This window comes from Anolis sagrei, chromosome 3 (assembly GCF_037176765.1).
Source record: "Anolis sagrei isolate rAnoSag1 chromosome 3, rAnoSag1.mat, whole genome shotgun sequence".
Taxonomy (NCBI): Eukaryota; Metazoa; Chordata; class Lepidosauria; order Squamata; family Dactyloidae; genus Anolis; species Anolis sagrei.
Window position 1 is genome coordinate 245442506 of NC_090023.1, and position 22473 is coordinate 245464978.

At 36.2% G+C, this 22473-nt stretch overlaps 1 protein-coding gene across 2 annotated transcripts in view; it reads left to right on the forward strand.

Moving 5' to 3' along the window:
* The window catches only part of RSRC1 (arginine and serine rich coiled-coil 1), a 187533-nt gene that overhangs the window by 97316 nt on the left and 67744 nt on the right, over positions 1-22473 (forward strand). For both annotated transcript variants that reach the window (XM_060767630.2, XM_060767631.2), the window contains exon 6: positions 6918-6969. In XM_060767630.2, the coding sequence (XP_060623613.2) occupies positions 6918-6969 (52 nt within the window). The remainder of the gene's footprint in view (positions 1-6917; positions 6970-22473) is intronic.

The following is a 22473-nucleotide window of genomic DNA, read 5'->3' on the forward strand; positions in this document are numbered from 1 at the left end:
CTTTTTCTTCTCTTTTCTTTCCCTTCAATCTTCTAAGCCAGGGACAAGTATAAGGCAAAGGCCCCATACAAGCATCCAACACATCCTTCCCACATTACAGTTGTTTAAAGCTATCCTCCCTCATCCCCCACCCCATTCTAAAAGGTGCTGATGCTTCTCCCAAGGCTGAGTGACAGTTTAAGTAAAAGCCTTAGGATAAATTGTGGCAAGCAGTTAGGGGCTAAATACTCTAAATCAGGGGTTCTCAAACATTTTCAGCTGCAGAGCTCTTTTTGAAGCAAAAGTTTCTTGTGGAGCTCCAAGAAATATTTATATATTGTAATATAATAGTGTGTGTGTGTGTGTGTGTGTGTGTGTGTATAATATATATATGATGTGTGTGTATGGCATGGTGTTTTGATGCATTGTGTTTTAAAATTTGACAGACAGGCTGGGCCAGTGGCAGATGGATGGAGAGTGTTTGTGTGAAGTAATTAAAAATGAATAAATTCCTATGGACACTTCACATATCTCATTTGTAGTGCAAAGGAAAGGACAAGAAGAACAATGCAGTATTGGAAATGAACAATTTTAATCAGCATAAACTTAACAGTATTTCATTGGAAGACCCCAGGGGCCACCCAGTCCACCACCCTTCTCCCATGCAGGAAAGCAGCCTTAGTAGTAGTAGTAGTAGTAGTTGTTGTTGTTGTTGTTGTTGTTGTTATAGGAGTAACCCCAGGGGTCATCCAGTTCAACTCCCTTCGACCATGCAGCAAAAACACAATCAAAGCACCCCCTGAGCGGTGGGAGGGAAATAGGAATTTGGCAGCAAGGGAGGCTAAGGGGAGGGAGAGGAGCAGGAAAGAGGAGGGAAAGCTTGGAGGAGGAAACCGTGAAGCCCCTTAGTATACTTTGTGAAGCCCCAAGGGAGCACACTTCGTGGAGCACACTTTGAGAACCTGTGCTCTAAAGGCACCAAATTCTCTCTGATCTGGGAGGTTAAAAAAAGTCACCCCTAGTTATATTTGGATGGGAAATTGCCGATAAAGTTTGAGTTGGGGGGGGGGGGGGGTTAAACAGGCTATAAACCAGTAAAACATCTTTAAAAATTAGATATACACACTGCCTTTCGTGGGTTTAACTTTGACCATGGACTCACACTGAAGGACCTAAAGATTCCAGAAGGAACACTTTGGGAGAGTTTAGGTCTTTCTTCCAGGGCAATTCTGTTATCAAGATGGAAATTCCTATGGACACTGCACATATCTCATTTGTAGTGCAAAGGAAAGGGCATAGAGATTCTTAGGGAGGTGTTTTCTCAGGTTGAAAAATTAGCATTTTTAAAATTTAGTTTTCCCACTTAGGGTGAGATCTACACCCCCTAACTCCAGCAAAAGTGGAGGGCCTACTATAGTTTCATGGTATTTCCCAGTAATTGGATACCATTATAATTACTGTTCTTTTTCAGTGTCCTAAATGTAACTAGAATAGTTGCTTTTAGTTACTTAAACACACAACTAAATAATTCAAACCACCTGCCTGTGGTACAATAAACACATTCTCCTCCTATGCACGTCATTTGTCACTTCAGCCATAACAGAACAGTGTTACTAATCACAAAATGTAGGGATGATGGGAGATGTACTCCAAAATATCTGGATGGTAACAAATTGTTGTAGACTGTTATAAACTGTTAAGAAGTAGAATGTGTTCCCCATCCTTGTAAATAACAATTAGTTCACATTTGTAATTTTCTAGTAGATAAGATATTAATATTGTAAGTATGAAATCTGTATAATATGATTTTTTTTTTGTAATTGATGTTTTCAGTATAACAGCTGGTTTTGAAGTGCACTGTAGATCAGAACAGCTAGATGTTAGCTATTCTGCTGAAGAGAAACTAGGCTGAACTTAGAATACAAACATGTGGAACACCTGGACTTGTGGATTAGTTAAGATTGTCTTAAAATTAGATATGCAAATAATAACCACATCTGAAAGCATTTTAAATATTTTAAACAGATGTATTAATACTTTCATATTAGCATTGTAACAATTTGAAAATAGTGTTAGTGGATTGATTTAGTGAAAAAACACAACTAGTAATAAACAAACTTGTATAAACCAGATGTTATCTAACCACTGGGTTGGACTGTAGCTATGACCACTTGGCAGAGAATGTAAATATGGAAAAGCAAAAGGAAAATACAATCAATGGAATACTTGTTAAAATAATTAGGATTTAATAGGGGGGAAAAACTTGGTAGAGCCATTTCTGTGTATCCCTAAAAGCTTTATTTAGGGTTTATTGGTGTGTGTGTGTGTGTGTGTGTACTATATCCTTAGCAGTGATAGTGATTCCCTACAATAGCTCTGAAGAAAAGTTTACCATGACCAACATAAAATAAATTTGCCTACACATTTAGTCCACTAAATGTAACCTACACAATACATATAATAAATGTAAGAAAATGAATAAGATGATTGTGTATCAGCACAGTTATTTTTCAGTAATTAATTATGCTTTTAAAATGTGAACACTGAGTGTTGGAATTCTGAGGGGAAAGGTTTGAATTATGTTGTTACGCAAGTATGCAAGAGACTACTACCTTCCGCACAGGTCTTGGGAAATATTTTAATTATAGTTTTCTACAGAATGTACAATCCATCTAAAGAATGTCAATCACATTGCCATGAAAGATATGGTACTTGGAAGCTGTCATTCATGTCTGCTATGAGAGGAGAAGGTTTTCAGAATTGCTGCCCAGTATTTATCAAATGCACATTCAGGAAACTTGAATTAAACAGGGACTCATGAATCACACAATTCATTTTCAGTATTGGATATAGTTGCATTTTGAAGACCCAAAAATAATATTTTTGACTTGTTTGGTCCAGAAACCTGTTATTCCTGAAGCAAAATAAATATCACACCCTAGCGTTAACCTCCTTAATTGTAGAAAACTGTAGTACTGTAATAAAGGTCAACAAAAACAGTGACTGTGTAGCAAAATAGTAGTAACTGAACTGACTGGGTTATATTACCATTTTCAATATGTAAATGTAATGAACTTGTGAAAATGGCTCATTGGGGGTATGTTGCTTTTTATCAGTTTGGAAATACATTCTATTCCACTTGCTTAATTTCTATCACTCTTCTATTCCAGATTTTCTTAACAATACTACATTAAAAATGATTATCTCAACTGAATGAGATCTAACGTTTAGTCCTACATTTATTTTGTTATCATAGTTACCAAACTCTAGGATGATGCTTATATGAAATAGCAAGAATTATAACAGAGCTTATTAGTAAATTGATGTCTTCCTTTTTTCCCCCCAGGGTCTATTTTCTTTACAACTTTGTGTCTTACCAGGATATGCTGCACTATTATTTTGGAAATAATTTAGATTAAAGACTTTCTCTCTCTCCTGTGAATGCTAACGTCCATTGAGAAGTTTTCTGTTGATTTCTGATATTTTGATGTTCTGTTTGATAAATCACATCATTTTGAGTTCTTCAAAGTATTTTCAGCGCAGTATAAAAAATTATAAATTTATTTATTTATTTGGAACATTTATATCTCGTTCTTCTCAACCTCCGAAGAGGGACTCAGGACTGCTACCAACAGGCACTATTCAATGCCAATACAAAATAAAACATAGCATAAAATACAGTTCGTACAAATTAAGACAGTTATAAATATACGAGGGGTATTTTTTAAGTAAGGTCCATTGGAACATAAGTACACAACGAAAGTTTATTTCAAAAAAGTAAATTTATTTTCAGAAAGTACATACTTCACTCTATTTTTCGACATAGTTGCCAAGTTTGTTCAAACACTTATCATACCTCTAAACCAATTTTAAAATACCCTCTTCATAAAAACTTGCCACCTGCTCCGATAACCAAGAGTTCACTGCCGTTTTCATGTCGTCATCAAAGAAGGGCGACCAGAGCGTTCCTCATCATGGACTTTGTCACGGCCATCTTTGAATTGTCGTACCCACTTACGCACTTCGCTTTCACTCATAACAGTATCACCGTACACTTCACAAATCTGTCGATGAATTTTGTCAGGTTCCTTGCTGACAAAAACCATATCACTGAGCGAACCTCACATGCGGCAGGTGAGTTGATAGTCTTAAACATTTTTAAAGCACAGAACAGAACCATATAGGTTAGCTACAGAGCGGCAACTGAGCACAGTTGTTCCCGAGGCATGCTGGTACACAACGCACACGCTCGTTGCCGTATGCGCGCAAACTACTAGTGTCTACAACAAAACGGACCTTACTTAAAAAATACCCCTCGTACATTGCATTAAAACAGTTTGCCAGTTAGAAGGCACCAAAAAGGCCATTTAGTCCATACACACCCATCCAAGTGGTACAGCAAAGGCACTCCTGAGAGATGGCCAACTGACCTCTCTTTAAAGACCTTCAAGGAAGGCAAGCCCATTTCCAAGTTATTCCGTTCCATCATTTAATTGTACTTACCATCAAGAACTTCTTCCTAATATTTACATGAGATACCTTATAATTTTTTATTATTTCAGTAAACATTAAAATATTTTCATCTGTTTATTAAAAAATCGCCCCTATTTCAACATGAGAGAAGTAGGAGTTCCTTTTGGGAAAAATTCTATCCTCCTTTCTGTACTACATTTCTCTGGCTCATTGCAACTGTAATGGAGTGTTCATCTCTGTCTCTGTCACTGCCCTTCTGTTTCTCTTTCTCTCTCTCTCTCTCTCTCTCTCTCTCTATCTCTCTCTGTGTGTGTTTTCTGACAGGCATATTGAGTAGACTGTATTGACAATAAGGATAGAAACAGGATGAGTATTTGGAACCATAGGGACACAGAAGAGATATCAGAAAGGCAGCTTATGGCTACCATTATAGTCTACTTGCCACCTGATAATACTAGTACAGTAGAATCATAGAATCAGAGAGTTGGAAGAGACCTCATGGGCCATCCAGTCCAACCCCCTGCCAAGAAGCTTAAGCAATTTGATTTCTTCAATGTTAAATCCATCTTAGAAAAAATTAGCAGGTTTCTACTACTCAGAATCATAGAGTTGGAAGAGACCTTGTGGGCCATCCAGTCCAACCCCCTGCCAAGAAGCAGGAAAATTGCATTTAAAGCACTTAGAATTATCCCAACATGTTTTTCAGTTCCTGACTATTTCAAAGTTCTTCATACAGTCTAGTCAAAGGACTGTGTTGAGTTCTTATGCATTGCAGCTGAAGACTTCCTTTTTTTTTTAGCTAAGAAAAATTATATTTGTGTTGAGCCCTGCTGTCATGCCTTGCTGTATTCCAGTGCCATACATTGTTTTGAATGATGTCCTCAAACAAGGCAATCATATTTCTGCTTATTAAAGTTTCAATTCAATGTAATTAATTTCTTGTAAGTTGAGAAGACAAAACCCTAATGAATCACAGCAATCTTTGGCTTATTCTTCATAATTACTTTTCTTTGACACTTAATACTCCTAAATCTAATTGCATAATATTAATTGTGCTTGCAAAATTAGTTGCAGGATAATGCAAAGCAGATTTGTTCTTAGCCTCCTTCATAAACTTCTGTGTCAAAAACTATAACAATAAAATTATAATAGCCACAAGTTGTCTATTCATCCATCTGGAAGGAGAGAGAGAAGGAGGGAGGAAGTGTAATTGTGAGCATGAGAGAGTTTGAAAGTGCTCCAGTGCTTTGTGTTTTCATCTATGTACTATATTCATCACAGCCTCTTTGGAATAGTTAGCCAATGCTTATATACCCGTATTTACTTGAGTGTAATGCGGCATCAATCTAATGCACACCTCAATTTTCAAAACACTGACACCAAAACAAGTACTTGCTGGCGAAGGTGATAGGCAGTGGCAAAGAGTGCACTTTTTATCATTTGGCACAAAAAGTTGTGCAGTACAGTTGCAGCCTACTTAGAATTACTTCTTTTAAAAACAAAAGTGTTAGAACACCACAGCTTTCAGCAACGGAAAAGAAAACCTTGGGGTGCATCTGTTCTGTAGAATGAATTCACCTGGCTCAGTTCTGTGGGGTCATAGGGGCTGCCAAAGAAGGTAGGTGCCTCACCAAACTACAAATCCTAGCATTGCATAGCATTGAGCCATGGGAATTAAGTTAGAGATGACATCCCTCAAAGAGGAGCATCAGATGCTCCTGAAGTAACTTCCCCTATTATTTTGGCTCAGCATTAAGATCACCATAGTACGTGAATATAATGCACACACTTATTTTGGGAAGTTAATTTAGCCAAAAAGAGTGAGTATTAGATTTGAGTAAATATGGCAATATGTGTAGATTGAAAATATTACTTTTATCATCCTATGTATAACAGCAGTTGAGTATTTCCATTTATTTAAATTTATAATTGCATAATCTAATGTGTTCCAGGATTGTTTGCAGTGCTTGGAATTTGAAAAAGATTTTTTAAATGATCAGAGCTCAGTAGGTTGTGATTTCTTAAAGAATGTTTTCTACTTTAACTTAGTGAAAAAACTAATTTTGTAACTTTCCTTAGCTGTCCATTGATCAAATAGACCCATTTGGATGAAATATTCAGCATAGTTTCGGTCCTTGAAAAGAGTATCAAGGACAGAACTACATTTGCGGGTAGAAGGGAACAATACTGAAGCCCTGCAAAGGATGTGCTATTTAGTCTGTGAGAGAAGTTTTAATAGCTACTTGTTAGAAATAGTTAATATTATAGGTTAATAGTCAGCTGCTTCATTGATTCAAAGCTCTGTTGAAATATGGCTTGTATAACTATTGTGATTTTATCCTGAAAACATATGATATAGTTAATGCAAGTAAATGAATAATAAATGCAAGAGTTTTGTGCTGAGACTAATTCACCCAAACTTAGATTTCAGTTTGTAATATTTTCTTTTGTTTCCCTCCCTTTAGTCTGCTGCAGAACAGGCCAAAGCTAGATTACAGTTGGTTCTTGAAGCTGCTGGTAAGTATAAGAAATATAAAATTGTTCTAGTATTTGTTTTGACAGCATTGTAAATAAATTAGCAGATCTGTCACAGAAATATGGAATTTAATATAGATATTAGGCTTGTAATTTTGTTTTAAAATCGTATTTTATTTTAAAAAAATCATTCGAAACATGCAGGAAAGGTGGGGATTTAGAAATTGAAACACCAATAATTTTCGTTAATGTTCTGTAAGATTAGGATGTCTCCCAAGGTCAGTTTAATTTTCAGTATAACCATTAGGCAATTTTGGTAAAGCCAAGAGAACATAACTTAAAAACCCATTCTTTTACTTTGGAGTTTGGCCCGATGTCACCATAAGGAAGGTGTTGTGGGTGGGATTAAATTTAATGGAGATTGAGAACACAGCCATCTTAAATGTAGCTTTGGAAAGCGAGGCCCCCAGTGGCAGAGAATGCAAAAGGCCAAGCCAGAAACAACATTTCCCAGAATGCAATTCTGCTCAGGACCCAAATGAGGGCTGAAGGACCCAAATGATAGCTGACTGCAACAGTCATTCTTTAGAGTTAGTCTAATAATAATAATAATAATAATAATAATAATAATAATAATAGATAATTATTGAATCAGAAAAGAGTACTAAAGTAAGTAAGCATTAAGCAAAGCCAAGAAAATATAAAGTTCTTTGAAAAAAACATCCCTTTTAATTTTGGCCCTTTGCCATAAGGAAGGCACTGTGTGAGTGTGGGTGGGTAGGTGGGGGGAGAAAGCCAGCCAGTCTTTTTGTGTGTGTCAGGAACAACTTAAGAAACTGCAAGTTGATTCTGGTGTGAGAGAATTGGCTGTCTGCAAGGACATAGCCCAGGGGATGCCCAGATGTGTTACCATCCTGTGGGAGGTTTCTCTCACATCCCTGCATGAGAAGCTAGAGCTGACAGACAGGAGCTCACCCTGCTCCTCAGATTCAAGCCACCGACCTTTCGGTCAGCAGTCCTGCCTGCACAAGAGTTTAACTCATTGCACCACTGGGGGCTCCATTTAGAGTCAGTCTAACAATAAATAATTTTTTAACCTGCAAATAGGACTAAAGTAAGTAAGTAATAGTATAAATCTGTGCCAAGTTGAAGTTATGTGGTTGTGTGTCATAAAGACAGATGGACATTCAAGAGGATTGCTGATGTCGCTTTTTGGAGGAATAAATTGTTTTGGTCAACACTTTTAAAAATCCCCCAAAATCTGTAGATGTGTGAATCTTTCTGAAACTTTTGAAGATAGCAAGTTTCACCCCACTAGTTTTAAAATGAGGGAGATACCAGCCCCTGAAGTTTCCCCAATAGTAGTAATTATTGCATTAATGTGCATGCATAATTACTGTAATGAAATAATTATGAAATTTCGTTAGTCTCATTATAGTAACGTGTTTTTACTAAGAATACTTTAGAAACACTTTGGAAATGAAGCGCCAGCTCCCCCCCCCCCCATTTTTGTAAGTAATTTTAAACCATTTTTTAAATTGATTGCACATGCCTAATAGATATCCTCAATTATTAATCAGTAGTTGTTACTTTATATTGGCTGGTACTCTGATAACAATGGCTATGCTTTTTTTTAGTTGTGTAGAAACAATTTTCTATTCATAACTAAAAAGCACTGTGCATTTCATAATGTTAATAGGTGATTAAAATTTACCAAATTACATAGTGCAACACATTAATACTGTGTTCACCTGTCCTATTGAATCTCTTTACATACTTTAACCGAAGAGTTGACAGACACCTTTTTTTTCTCTTTTATTATATATACTGATTGTGTTTTTATTTTCTTACTTAAGTTTCACAATTAAACCTGATAAAATAAAATAATCAGAATATAGTTAGGGAACTTCTACTCCACTTCAGACTTTTGTCCAAACCCATACTTTGTATTCTTATTTCCAGTAAATGTCCATATTTTCCGGCATCATGTCAGTTATGTCCTAGTTTCAAATGTATACATTGTTCTCCCCTTCTTTTAATATATCTCTGAAGCATATAATTATAAAGTAGATGTGACAGTACAGACCTTGAAAAGCACAATTTGTTTATACTGCTCTGAGCTGTCATCCCTCATTTTTTAAAATTTAACACCTAGAAAATGTATTAAAGTTACTATGAGTTTTATGTCATTGTGATCAGTAGTCGATAGATTTCAAAACACATTTGAAGTTCTTGTGACACTTTTTAATCTAAAAAACATAAAATTAGAGTTAAACTTTGAGATCCCAATTACGCTTGAATGAATTATGGGATTAGAAAATATGTTTTATTTATACAATGTTAAAATATTTTATTTATATATTTATTAATAGCTGCACATTAACAGTTATTCTCGGAGCATTTTATTGGACAAACAAAACAGATAAAATATTCAGAATAATACATACAATAATTAAAAGTATCAGAAAAACTATAGAAACACTGCCTAAAACATTTCTTCTAGCGTGATCTGGCTAAACCAATTAAATGTACACACTAAAAGAGTAAGACCTTGTGCTGTTGCACCCAAGCTACTTTAAGTGACTTCAGCACTAACTTGTCTTAACTTTCTATCAGCTTGGGGGATGCTGGTTTGCCTTCCTGTTTGAGCAAGGAACTCCAAAGAGTCAATGTCCACGCTATTACTTAAAAAAAAAAAACGGTAACTTTTTGTAATTGGTCTTGGGCCTATCTCCACCCCATTACTATCTCTATCCCGTTACTATTTCCCAGCAACAAAGTCTATTTTCTTACTTAAGTTCCATAATTAAGCATGATAAAATAGTTTGAAGATAACTGGTTAGTCGCTGCTTGTGAATGATTCTGTAGACAAAGGGCAGAGGAAAGATTCCCTTGCTCACTTTCTCCAGTAAAGGGGCCTATGGGCTGCCCAATGCCCAAGGTGATCAGGCTGGAGGCTGAGAGAGCAGGTCTCTCCTATTGAGGCCTGGCACCTTGCTGAAAGTGCTGGAAACTCTACAGGCCATCACTGACCAGCGGTAGATCAGTACAGCCACATGAGCTGCCAGAATGGTAATAGTAGTAGTATTGGCTTGAAATGGTTTGTCCAAGCCTGGATCTCGCTGGGACGCTTTTTGCTTCCAAAATTCCCTGGTGGTAATAACCTTAAACTAAAGATGGCTCCCTATCCCTGGACAAAGAGGTGGGCCAACTTACTACTCCAAACCAGAAAGGGTTTCCTTAAGCTCCACCCTTGTAAAACTAATAGAAAAATGGCTGTTCTCAAGCTGTGGGTGAGACATCCTAACAAAATGAGGTGCGATCTATACAGTTCCATCACAGAGATCGAGGCTTATTTGAAAGCTAGGTTTATTTTAGATATTACCAAATTAAAATGGCTTCTCTCAGCACCAAATAGATGAGAATAAAAATGCCAAATGACTCTGCTTGAGCTTTTCATGTATACATTGAAAAAATGTATAGATGAGTTTAGAGTTCACTTAGGAACTCTAATTAGGAGTGTTTTGAAACTTTAAAAATACAGTGCATAATTAAGAGTTATTGTAAATCATGTCTTGGAACAGAAATGGGGATTGATAATCTTTGGTACCACTTTCTTTATGTTTATTCTTTTGTGTGAAACAAAAAATTCTCTTTGTATTTCAGTGTATTCACTTTTTAGGTATGATTACAACACAATTTAAGATCTGTATTTTACTTTTCAAGTTTTCTTTTTTAAGCCAATAAGGCATTCCAGGGTTTATGCAGTAACATACTAGGATTGCATTCCAATTCATACTTTACCCTGGCATTTTTTTTTACAGTTGACAAACTTTTGTCACTGATTTCTTTAGCCTTTGATAAACCTTACAGGTGTTGGTTGTTGCTGGTAGTCGTTTGTGGTACCATTAATATCTCTGAATGCCCAGAAAAAATAAACTTTAGAAGTCCATAAAGCATTCAGTTTTTTAAAGTCCATGCCAGTATTTTAAGGAACATTAAACAGTGTTGTGGATAGGGATTTGCATGCACTCTTTTTCTTGATGCATTCAAGTAATATTACATTTTTTCTATATTACTTAGCTGGTATGGAATTCTCATAGGACATAGCTTCAGGAAGTCTGAACTACTAATATTGTGTTAACACAGTTTGTATTATATTTATTATGATTCTATGTTGCTCAAATATCGGCTGTAGATTTTGTGTTAATGATAGATTGTAGTTAGGCTTGCACAGCTTAGGCAATAACTAAACTAACATGAACATTCTTTCTGTGAATTGTTTAAGGAAACTTTTTGTGCACACAAATACTGTGACTCAGTAAGGATTATTACAACCAGCTATAATTTTATATTTGAACCATTGTATTTCCTTGTTTTCTCAGTTGATCTATAGAAGAAAAAAAGCCATGTTAGAACAGAATAACAATATCACAGCAACTTGCTACGTCTGAGCAGATGTTAAGCAGGCAGTGACTGAATGTTAATTCTGAGAGGGTGGCATGTTTAAGCCTATCTGAAGTATGTTGCATGTGGGGTTTCCAGGCTTATTTACAATGCTGCCTCTCTTGGGAGAATTTTAACGCTAAACCTCTTTCTTTTTGTCACTCTATATGGACTCTCTCAAGTCAGTATAAAGCAGATCATCCCTAGGCTAAAGCTCTTCAGCTTTTGTTATTGGGCTCTGTAGACCTGTAATTAGGCCTCCTGGCAAGCCTTGCAGCCCAGTTAATGGTCATATGGAGTTTCTATGAAGCAGACTGGCTTTGTATAAATCCTTCGTTGGAATATGTTTATGGGTCACTTCCTACCAGGACCATGTTTTGTCCTTGTGCCCTGTGGACTGACAAGGAACAGGTTCCCTTGACCATGGACAGCTCAGTTTGCTACTCACAATCTACTCAGCTAATCCCCAGTGTAAACAGAGGATTTAGCATCGCTTCTGTCACTTACAGTTGCCAAACCACTTGGGTGTCTGTGATTTCTTTTCCAGAATTCATTACTGAATGACAGGGAACTGTAAAAGGTTTCATGCTTATTTGTCATTAAAAGCATCCTTATTTTCTTAAATATTATAGAGATATCAATATGCAAAGATATCTCACCACAACACAAATTATAGATACTGTAACAAATTAAACTTATTATTTTGAGTTATCTATATTTTCATTTAATAGAATTTAATAAAAACCAGTTTAAAAACATACCTTAAGTAGATATGAATATTTTGGAATGATTAATTTCTGCTTCTCATCTAATAATGTAGCAAAAATCTGCTATACTAGTAACATTTTCTTCTCTTGCTTATGAAGACAATTACAAAAGTTGATTGATGTGTGCTTTCAAAGGTCCGGAGTTGAAATGGCTGTCTGATCTGCATGAGGAATCTGCATTTCAAATCTGTTTCTAAAAGAGCATGCAAAATACTGTATTTTAAAGACAGAATTGTTGATAGTTTAAAGCAGACTTGAGAATAAAGATGTTAATATGACAGTAGCAATATGTGGTAGAAATGACAGAAGAATAATGAATGTTTTATATTTAATGGTGCTGTTTGACAGCTTATCTGGATGTTTGGCTGTTTAACTCATTATCCTGTGATTATATACTCAGTTTGTTCTGTTAATTTTCCATCACCATCTTTAAAAAAATCGTCACACAAATTAAGTGGACATAAAAATACAAATGTATTCATATTAGCTTCTCTAAATGTAGTAAGACATTTCTTGTATTGTTGACTCTGTCTTTCATGAAATATTTCTCAAGAATGACAAATTTGTAATGGTTCAGTCTTTCCTCATAAGTGGTCTACAATCTGTGGTTCTAAAATCGCTCATGACAGATGTGGCAGAAAAGACCACATACGTAGAATGTATGATTTTAGTCTGGTGGAACTAATAGGATCACTCATTACTTCAGAGATTTTTGCTCTCCCCTTTTAATGAAAATTACTTGCTTAAATAGTATGTCCTTTTGTTTCCCATGGTCAGTGGCTTTGCAAGTTCATGTTAAAGACCAGGTGGGAACAAAGAGAAAAATCTTTGTATTTTTCTCTGAATCTGAAAATCTACATTAAAAAGGAATAGTATATGATAATTTAGACTTGGTTTTGTTATTTTGAAGGTTCGTGGATACTTCTTACTTTTTTCTCAGTCTGAAAATATAATAAACAGTAGGAGAGATTCCTCTAATTTATGGCAGGCTATAGAAATAATGGAAACCCAATGGGTAACCTTGAGTAAGTCATGCACACTCAACCTTGGAGGAAAGCAATGGCAATCCCCCTCTGAACAAATCTTGCCAACAAAACCCTGTGATAGGTTCATCTAATATTTGCCATATATTAAAATGACTAGAAGATGACAAACAACAAACAAGTAATAACAAATAAGATATAGTAGCAAATAATGCACCCTGTCATCAACAAATGAGCCATTTACTGTGCCCATTCCCTACATCAATTTTGTACTTTATGGGACTTTGCCTATGTTTCCACTGAGGTCTCATGCTCCACCAGGGTTCCCCCAGAACTCCACTAGAAAGCTACCCTAAATGCTTAGAGATCCTTTGGAATAACACTGTTGAAAAGTGGAAATATATTTATTAATATATTTTTATCCTGTCCATCAAGGCAGGTTTACCTTGCATGGAAGGAAACTATGCTATCCTTGGTAAGGATTAGATTCACTTTATTATCTTGCTTCTTGTGATCATTTTTTTTTAAGCTGGTGAATGATTCAGTGAACAAACAAGGTCACAGTGTGCCTTGTTTTTCATCCACCCCATTTCCTGGCATACATAATCCGTCGGGGTGATTATGGTAGTTTGTTCAAAGTCCAGGGCAGAATCCAAACCAGAATGAATAGGTGATGTTAGGAACTTGGTCTAATTGGCCTTACTCATATCACAGGAAGTTCCAGAGAAGGCCTTAACTTTCCCAAATAGAAGATCAGTTGGTTAGCTGTTAGATTAGTTGAAGGTTAGTTGTTGCAGAGGTTCTCAGTTGTTGATTTATTTCTTTATTTACATATACTTCTATAACACTTATACCCAAAGGCATTCAAAGCCATAAAGCATATTCATAGTACACAAATAAACAATGTACAAGTTAACAAACATTTGTTATCATGTCCAAAAATAACTATTTGGTTGGGTTACTCAGGGAGGACTTGAGAAATAAATAGTTATTTAACAAGATTGAAGACAAAGTATAGTTGGAACCTATCAAATTTCAAGAGGAACAGCTTTCCATATGGAAGATGCCACCATGCTCAGTTCCCTGCTTCATGTAATTGCTGGATGAACTTCAGGAGCATGTGCCCTTACCAGAAAGACCTCTCTGAATAACTTCAAATGGGAATGTGTAAGAGTGTTAAAATAAAATAGTCCCCATTTGTACTGAGTATCTAAGCATTTCACAATCTGAGGCTTGAGATGCTGTTTTTTTCCATTTCAGTAGAGGGTTATCATAAAGGTACAAAAAATGTTGTCCTGCATAGCTGTCTTTTGCCTAATGTTACTTGCAAAGTTAGGATAAATAACCAAGGATGATAGTTTGAGGATGAAATGGAGGTGAGTGCACTCTGCAATAATATAATCATATGTGTTATGTCTACATAATTCTATTACGTAGCGGTATATCAATGGCTAAATAACAGAATGAAAAAGTTTTTTTATTTTTCTTTGTTATAGTGAATTTTAGGCTTTGTTACAAGTTATTTTACACATCTGTTAGAATCAAGAAAAGAGATACCTGTTGTAGTGTATGTGATATAAACATTTATTTCCATCTAATTCATTCGTTAAACTTAATGAGTAACACCCTATAAATCTTTCAGTTGGTAAGCAGTGAGGATCTAAAATTCCTCTGCTATATATTTATATACATTTTATTGTGCGGTGCTGTAATAGTTTTGAGTGCTGTGTAGGGCTCTTGACTTGCTTAGTTCTAGCAGAGACACTGGGCATTGACAACTTGCTCAGTTCCAGGAAGATTACTATATTATATGTCCTCAGACCATGTTTTTGGATCTATATAGTATAGATTTGCAAACCTTAACAATAATAACTCTCATTTACTTCGATTTAATCTTGTTCTTCAGATATCAACGTATGCTAGTCTTCTGGCTAGAGACAGGATGTCTATTATTACCTAATGCTGGGTAATTTTGGTATAAGCACTGGTATTTTTGTGGGCTACCAGTGGATATGTGGCTGGCCAGTATGGGACATCATGCTAGACTAGATGTGTCTCATATATTGTAGATCGTTCTGTGTTCATAGTCTTGATGTCAGCCAGAGTAGTGAGATCTCATTGTTGTCTGTCTTCAGTGCTGTGCTCATATTGTGTGTGTGTGTTTCAAAGATTATATTCATGCTATTTTGCCTGAGCTTCTACATAGTTTAAATATTAAAATGCCTTGCATCATGTACCAATAAGTCGTCTTAAAAACAGTCTTAAGAATAAAAATACAGATTGATACAGTAGACTTTGTGAGGCGTGCATGTTGATAAACATTAGAGTAGACTTCCCACCCTTGTGGGAAAGCTTGACTGCACAACCCCTGCCATGATGAGTATCACGCATATTATCTGCTTCTCTCTTTTATCTTGTCTGAGTTTTTAATTAATTTTAATTAGTTGTTTTTTAATAATTACATGTAGCTGGCCCGTTGTCTCTGCCTGTGTCTATTGTAATTCTTATATTGTTATGTATTCATATGTTTTATGTAATTATGATGTTGTTTATTGTTTATGTTTTCAATTGTGTTTTGGTTTTCTTTATTGTAATTGTTGTTCGGGCCTGGCCCCCATGTAAGCTGCTCCGAGTCCCCATTGGGGTGATGGCGGCGGGATACAAATAAAGTTGATTATTATTATTATTATTATTATTATTATTATTATTATTATAAATTGTGTGCCATCCATATACACACAGAGATACACACTTTGGCATGCATGCCCCCTCTTTATCAATAAAAGCAAGATACTTCTTCCTTGCAGTCTGAAATGATAGAACAAAAAGGAAAAGAGAATGGGGTGTATAGAAAGAAAATTAGAATAGTCAGGCATCAGTTCTGCAAGGTCACATGGATCTTATAAGTGACTATAATGCTGCTGCAGATTGTTGTACTTCTTATCATGACAAACTGGGATATAACCAAAAAGGTGTTCTAGTATATTAGGAGTTGGAAAGACGGAATTGATGGTGAGGAGTCTACAAGGAGAATTCAGGAAAACTGTAAAGCAGAAACAATTTGTTATGTTGAAATAAGTCTGCTTATAAGTCACTTGATGTTTAAAATAGATTTTGAGCCAATAAACGTTTGTTATTGCTGTTTACATCTCTGAGTGTCATTCATTTGGGGGCTCTTAAGGGAAATCAGTTGTACACATATAAAACTACCCCCCCCCCAATTCTCTCTTTGTGTGTTTAGTGACCCCAAATAATCAACCTGTAGAGTGGTTTAAAGGTGTTAGAGGCAAGGTGATTGACAGGAGCCTGTCGCTGTTTGTGTAAGCAACAGGGATGATCCATTATAAAAGTGCACTGTAAGAATCTGCTATTTTTAACACAGGTAAGCAAATGAACACACTGGGTAGCTGACAATTTGTAGGTGATGAGGACTCATTCGGACAGCTGAGCATTTGGGTATGTCATCTTCCTTTTCTTCTCAGAGCAGTCCCCTGACCATGCTAATTGTTGAATTCATATTGAGTGAACTGTTTATTATTATGGGAAATGTCACCTGGTATTGCCTCAAAGCGCATGAATGCAGTCACACATGTTCTCTGTACACATGTTTACAAGAAATCTTGTGATCTTGAAAAACAGTGCAGCCTTGGCAAATTGGAATCAATATCCACATTCACACAGGGCTCTCTAAAACTGACATTTTAGTGAACACATGGCAATAAAGATATAATGATGATATACTGTGATAAAGCTTCATAAATGACAAAACAAGTATTTAGTAGTTTCTTTAGGATGGGAAAATATTAACCCAGCTGAGCAAACGTCCAAGAATGAAAGCAGGTTGATGATGCTTTGGAATTTGGAGAAATGAGATAAATGTGTCTTTTTTAAAAGTACCATGTAAAACTTTGCATAACCCACACACAAATTAGAAAAAAGGGAAGCAGTCTTGGGAAGCTTCCGTGTACAGGGAAAGTCTTCTGTAAAAGACACTTTTTAGAGACCTTAAAATACTATTTGGTCTTGATGGATCCTTCTTGTAAGAAGTTAGGGAGTGTTGGCACTGCTGACTGGAATAGTGCAAAGACAAGGAGATCCAGTAGCCCATGGAGCCAGGAGCAGAAAATTAACTGATAGGTTTCTCTGGCCAAAGTCCCAGGTTCTGGGTCTGAAAAACTGATTCCAGTTTCAAAGGAGCAAAACCTAGACCCGTGATGGCGAACCTATGACATGCGTGTCAGCACTGACACACATAGCCATTTTTGATGACACGTGGCTGCATACAGAGAAGCATGGGGCCTCATGCCAAGAAGGATGTTTCATCTTCGGCACCTGCACAGCTAGATGTAATAGCCGAGGATGCAACATTTGCTGTAGTGTAGTATAGACACTCTGTGACGGAGGTTTGTAGGCCAAAATAACAGAGTTCTGGTACAGAGCATCTATTTCTGGGACTTCTGGTTAGGCCGTTAGAGGATCTTTGAATTCACTTCCAGCCAGGGGAGCAGAGGAATGCCGCGGGGATGCATTTATTTATTTATTTATTAGATGCACTTATTGACCGCCATTCTCAGCCCTTACGGGGCCCCTGTGATCACCATTACCAGCAACGACATAACCACAGCAACCATCATCCAATCTACTGTTCTGGGGTGTCGTGGATTTCTAATTGCCCATCATTAGTGAAATAAGTGAGGGGAAGGCTGGGAGAGACGAGGGCCTGTCCTATGTGTGCCATTTCCCGCCATTAGAAATAGTGGGAGCCATCTTAATTTACACTAAGCAGGTAAGTTAAATAAGTAGTTTTTGGTTTATTAAATATAGTTATATATTACAATTATACTTTATACTTTTTTGTTATTTAAACTATCAATATCACAAATCTAAGGTTTTTTTCTCGAAGTAACAACCCACCTGAGTTATGCTCGGGTTTTTTTTTGGCAAATTTTGACACATTTAGCTCAAAAGGTTGCCCATCACTGACCTAGACTACACAAGTATTTCAACAAGAGCCTTTCTGAAGGAGGAGATAACTGGGGGTTCTTGCTTGATGCCCACCCCTAGAACAAACTACCATTGAAATCAGAATCATTTTAAAGCATCTGAAGCATGATGTCAGGAAGTTCTCTAAAACAAAGGAACTTCTTACAAACAAAAGATAGTTGTCTCAACTTGTGAAGTATCTATTAGTGATGTCTCAGGCAAGCATCTGCTTAAGGAAAATATCACCGAAGCGTCAACCTGAACATCCTTGATAATAACATTTCCCATATTACCAACTGCAGGGCCATGTGCTAGGAGAAATGTGCTGGTGGGGAAACTGTGTCCCAGTAGATTAAGCAGGAATCTTTACAAAACTTGGTTATGGAGTTCAGAATAGGTGCTAGCTATAGAATTTGATCAGAGAACTTTTCAGCTAATCCTTGCTCTCTTAGGCTAGGGAATGAAAGAAATTCCATTATAATACACACACATATACATCATATCAAGTGTGTTGTACAGAAAATGGCAACACATGATCTATCACTGTATATGTGGAGTAAGTACCGGTATTTTGTACTTTGCATACAGGGCTGACACTCAGTTTAGACTTTGCTGATTCATTTGCTTTGTATCTGTAAGCACCTGGATTGAATCACAACTAATGTTTAAAAAAGAGATAAATCAGCAAGTGATTTGAAGACTTACCTGGTAATTTGGGGACCTGCTTTTAGTCAGAGTGAAGAGAGCTAGGGGTACCATTGATCTGACCATGTAATGCAGTATCGTATACTGAAATAGAAATACAATTTTAAAATGTATCATTTTTTAAAAAATTGAACGTGTATTGATCAGCCCTGTAGATATGCTTTAGCCATATTTTTCTGACAGGAGAATGAGCTGTAGTATCTAAAATTGAAGAGGGGAGTTGTAGTGATGGTAGTTCATTCAGGGAACTGTTTCATCATATATGTGTCTGAGTTTTATCTGAATGCAATAGACTCAGTATAAATCTGTTGGGCTGGCAAAATAATTATAAATCAAAATCCTGATACTCGGAAATCTAATACAAATTCAAAGTTATTAATAAAATATATCTGAATATTAATTTGTGTATATCAGTATGTAGATTCTAAAGTGTTATTTTCCAAAAAGTAGCAGTAGAAGGGCTGGGTTATTGTATAGTATATTTTAAATTATTAATTGGTTTCAGAAATAGTCTCAAATGTTTCAGGATTGCTGTTTGGAAGGTAATTTTCCATACTAACTCTTAAGTAAATATACCTCATGTTTACATTATAACTAGCAGAATTTTTGCTAATGTAGCATATGGTATGAATGATTCTGATGCAAATGTGTGCTAATTATGTGCAGCTGAATCTTGCATGCTTGTCATTGATCTCAAGTCAAAGACAAATTTGTGTTTACCTTAACTTATTTATATTTATTTGTATTTAGCAAAGTTTTCCAAGAAAATTAATTAAATATATGTATTGGTTGTAAAACCAGCGCACAGGAACAGTAACATTGTTGATTTTTAAAAATCTCATAATTTGTGAAAAAATGAATTGCTTTCCTGTGGGAAATACATTTTGCGTTACTCCAGATATTATATTAAATATAATCTGTTCTGTCATTTTGACCAGGTGCTTACTTCTACAGTAGTTGAAATTGTTGTTTTATAGTTAAACAAACCACATTCTTGTTAGCAGCAAAATCCAAAGAATGATTCTTCAGAAATAAGTTCTTCTGAGACCTATACATCTTGCTTCCAACTTTAGTGTACAGAGATTATAATTTCAATTTGAATGTGTTTCCCAAAAGGATTGAAATGATAACTTTTGTTTCTATCCCTAGATACCTATTAGTTTTCAGTTTCACCGTCCTAGGAAGCTATAATTAATAGATTTGACTGACCATTCATAGTATCTTTGTCCATAAAATGCTTTTAATATGCTTAGTCCTATTAACTACAATTTCCCCCCCACAGGTATACAGTTATTTATAAATATTTAGGAACTGTTGCCTTTTGTATCCACAAAATATCAAAATTAGTGTCTTAAAATCCAAGAAGAAAGCAAATAGGTGTGTATGTGTGTCAAAGCCATGCTCACTTTTCTTATGTAACACATCTTAAGAATTCTTTCTTTTTATGACTGTTTAGGGTTGGCTGAAGCTATTTTGAGCTAGAACCTTTATATGTCAAAAAACCGTAAGAACTTTACCTTTCGTTTTTAGAAGTTTATTTTACGTGCAATTCTTTTAACTATCTATACATTCTGAATATGCCACATAGAGAACCATTCTTATGGCCATACATAATAGTGGGATTGGTGTAGTCTGTGTTGTGTGCTAAAATCTGAAAATTAACCTGTGGAGTGCTACTTCTGTTTAAAAAGAATCTCAATGGGCTGAGTAGAGAACGGTGAAAAATGCAGTCCAGTGACACCCAGAGAACTGCATTATACTCCTCCCTCCCATTAATCCTCATAATTACAATAGACACATTGAATTAATTGTTGAATGGTGAAACAACACTTAGATGTATCCCATTTATTTAGTGTGTATATTCTAGTAGGGACTAGCAATATAATTGTAGCTCCCTTAATTTTGGTCATCACTATTCAGGAATCTTTAGTTCCCTCAATGCAACTTCTGCTGGAAGTTGACCGTAGACTTTTGCTGGAGAATCTACAGATTCATAGAAAGGTGTTTTTGTTAGGAATGTCTAGGTCCTCCAGAACAACTGCAGTCAGCCCTCCATGCTTGCTGGATACACAATGTAATGTGAAAAACGATGAATATCTGAAAGAAGATCTCTCTAGGTGATTTCCAGTATGACTCTATGGTCAACCTCTGCCAGATAGAATTGTGCTGGAGGGCCTAGAGATTCCTAATCAAACTGTGAATAATCATATTCTCATAAGACAAACCTGCAAATGTGAAGGGTTGACTATACAGGAACTGTTTCATTATGATCTTTTATCATGCTTAGCACTTGCATTTTTAAATTTGTTTTGCAGACTTGGCTGAATATTCTGATAAACATATTAACATTAGTGATCCTTTTATTGTGTTTGGAATACAGAACTAAATTTCTGATAACCTGCTATACTTGGAACGTTCTTTGTCAATATGACGTAGGAAAGGATCTGTTGATGCATTCCTACGGTTGACTTTTGGAGTAGGGATACCTCATTCTGTTTTGCCTAATTATCATTTCTGTATCCACAAGTCTCATTAAGGATAGGTAGGACATCCTTTGGCACACTCTACTATGGCTGTCTTGGTTAAAAACAGGAAAAATGCATGGTGAAATAATGCACCATTGATACCAATCTTAATAACCCCTTCAGGTAATAAAGCCAACAGTGCCATCATTGGAGGATACCAAGACGCTACCCTTGCATGCACAGCTCTGTTTGATGATACCAATGGCCCTGGATGCTCAGAGGCTAGGAAAAATCAACTTTAGCTTACTAACAACAGCTCAACAGTAATCCACTCCACCAAGCTTAATGTGAGCAATGTTCAGAAAAGAAAGATAATGGTTTCCTTTGATTCTTTTATATCATTCTTCTACTCTCATTTTTGGGAGTTTATGGTGGAAAAATATAGCACTTTCAAGTGGGAGGGAGAATTGGGGCATTGTCTACACTAGCAAAAAATTATATTAATATCCAATCCTATTTTGGTGCTGTAGAAACACACAATATACAACCGTTTCAGCAGTAAAAGCACTAAAGACCTTAATATTATTTATTGAAGCTTCTTGCTTTGCACTTTCCTGGAAAGAAAGTCTGTTGCTGCAAGTATCCATTGGGATCAGAGTCGTATTGCTCTCTGTGTGAGAAGGATTGGCGGGTGGCCACTGTCAACATTTTCCCATAATGTTCAAGGCTGTTACCCTGATCCTTGCCACATCTAAGCATGAGATCAGTGGTGAGGGGTAGATCGAGACCCTTGCCGCTGAAAAGGGAAAAATAGTTTCATTCTCCTTGGGACTACTCTAACCCCCCTTCCAGCTTTTAAAAATATTTATTTAAATCAAAACAGAATGCTTGAAAAGATGGAATTGCTACTCCTGGAGAAATACTCCTGAATGCAATAAAATAACTCTAAATTCCTTGTCCTCTAAACACCAAGGTGTCAGAACAGTGGTTATACTTGGTTCTAATTTATAATTCAAAATGGATTTCTGTAACCTACAATAGAAATTGTAGGCCACTGGGCAAAAACTGACCTCTAGTCCATCACAGTTCTGCGCCCCTGTGCTACAGTTATTGGAAGGAGTAAAAGTGATTGTGTTGAAGAAACAGCATTTGGCCACAGAATCTGTAGCAGGAAGCAGCTGGCTTCACTAAAGGAGT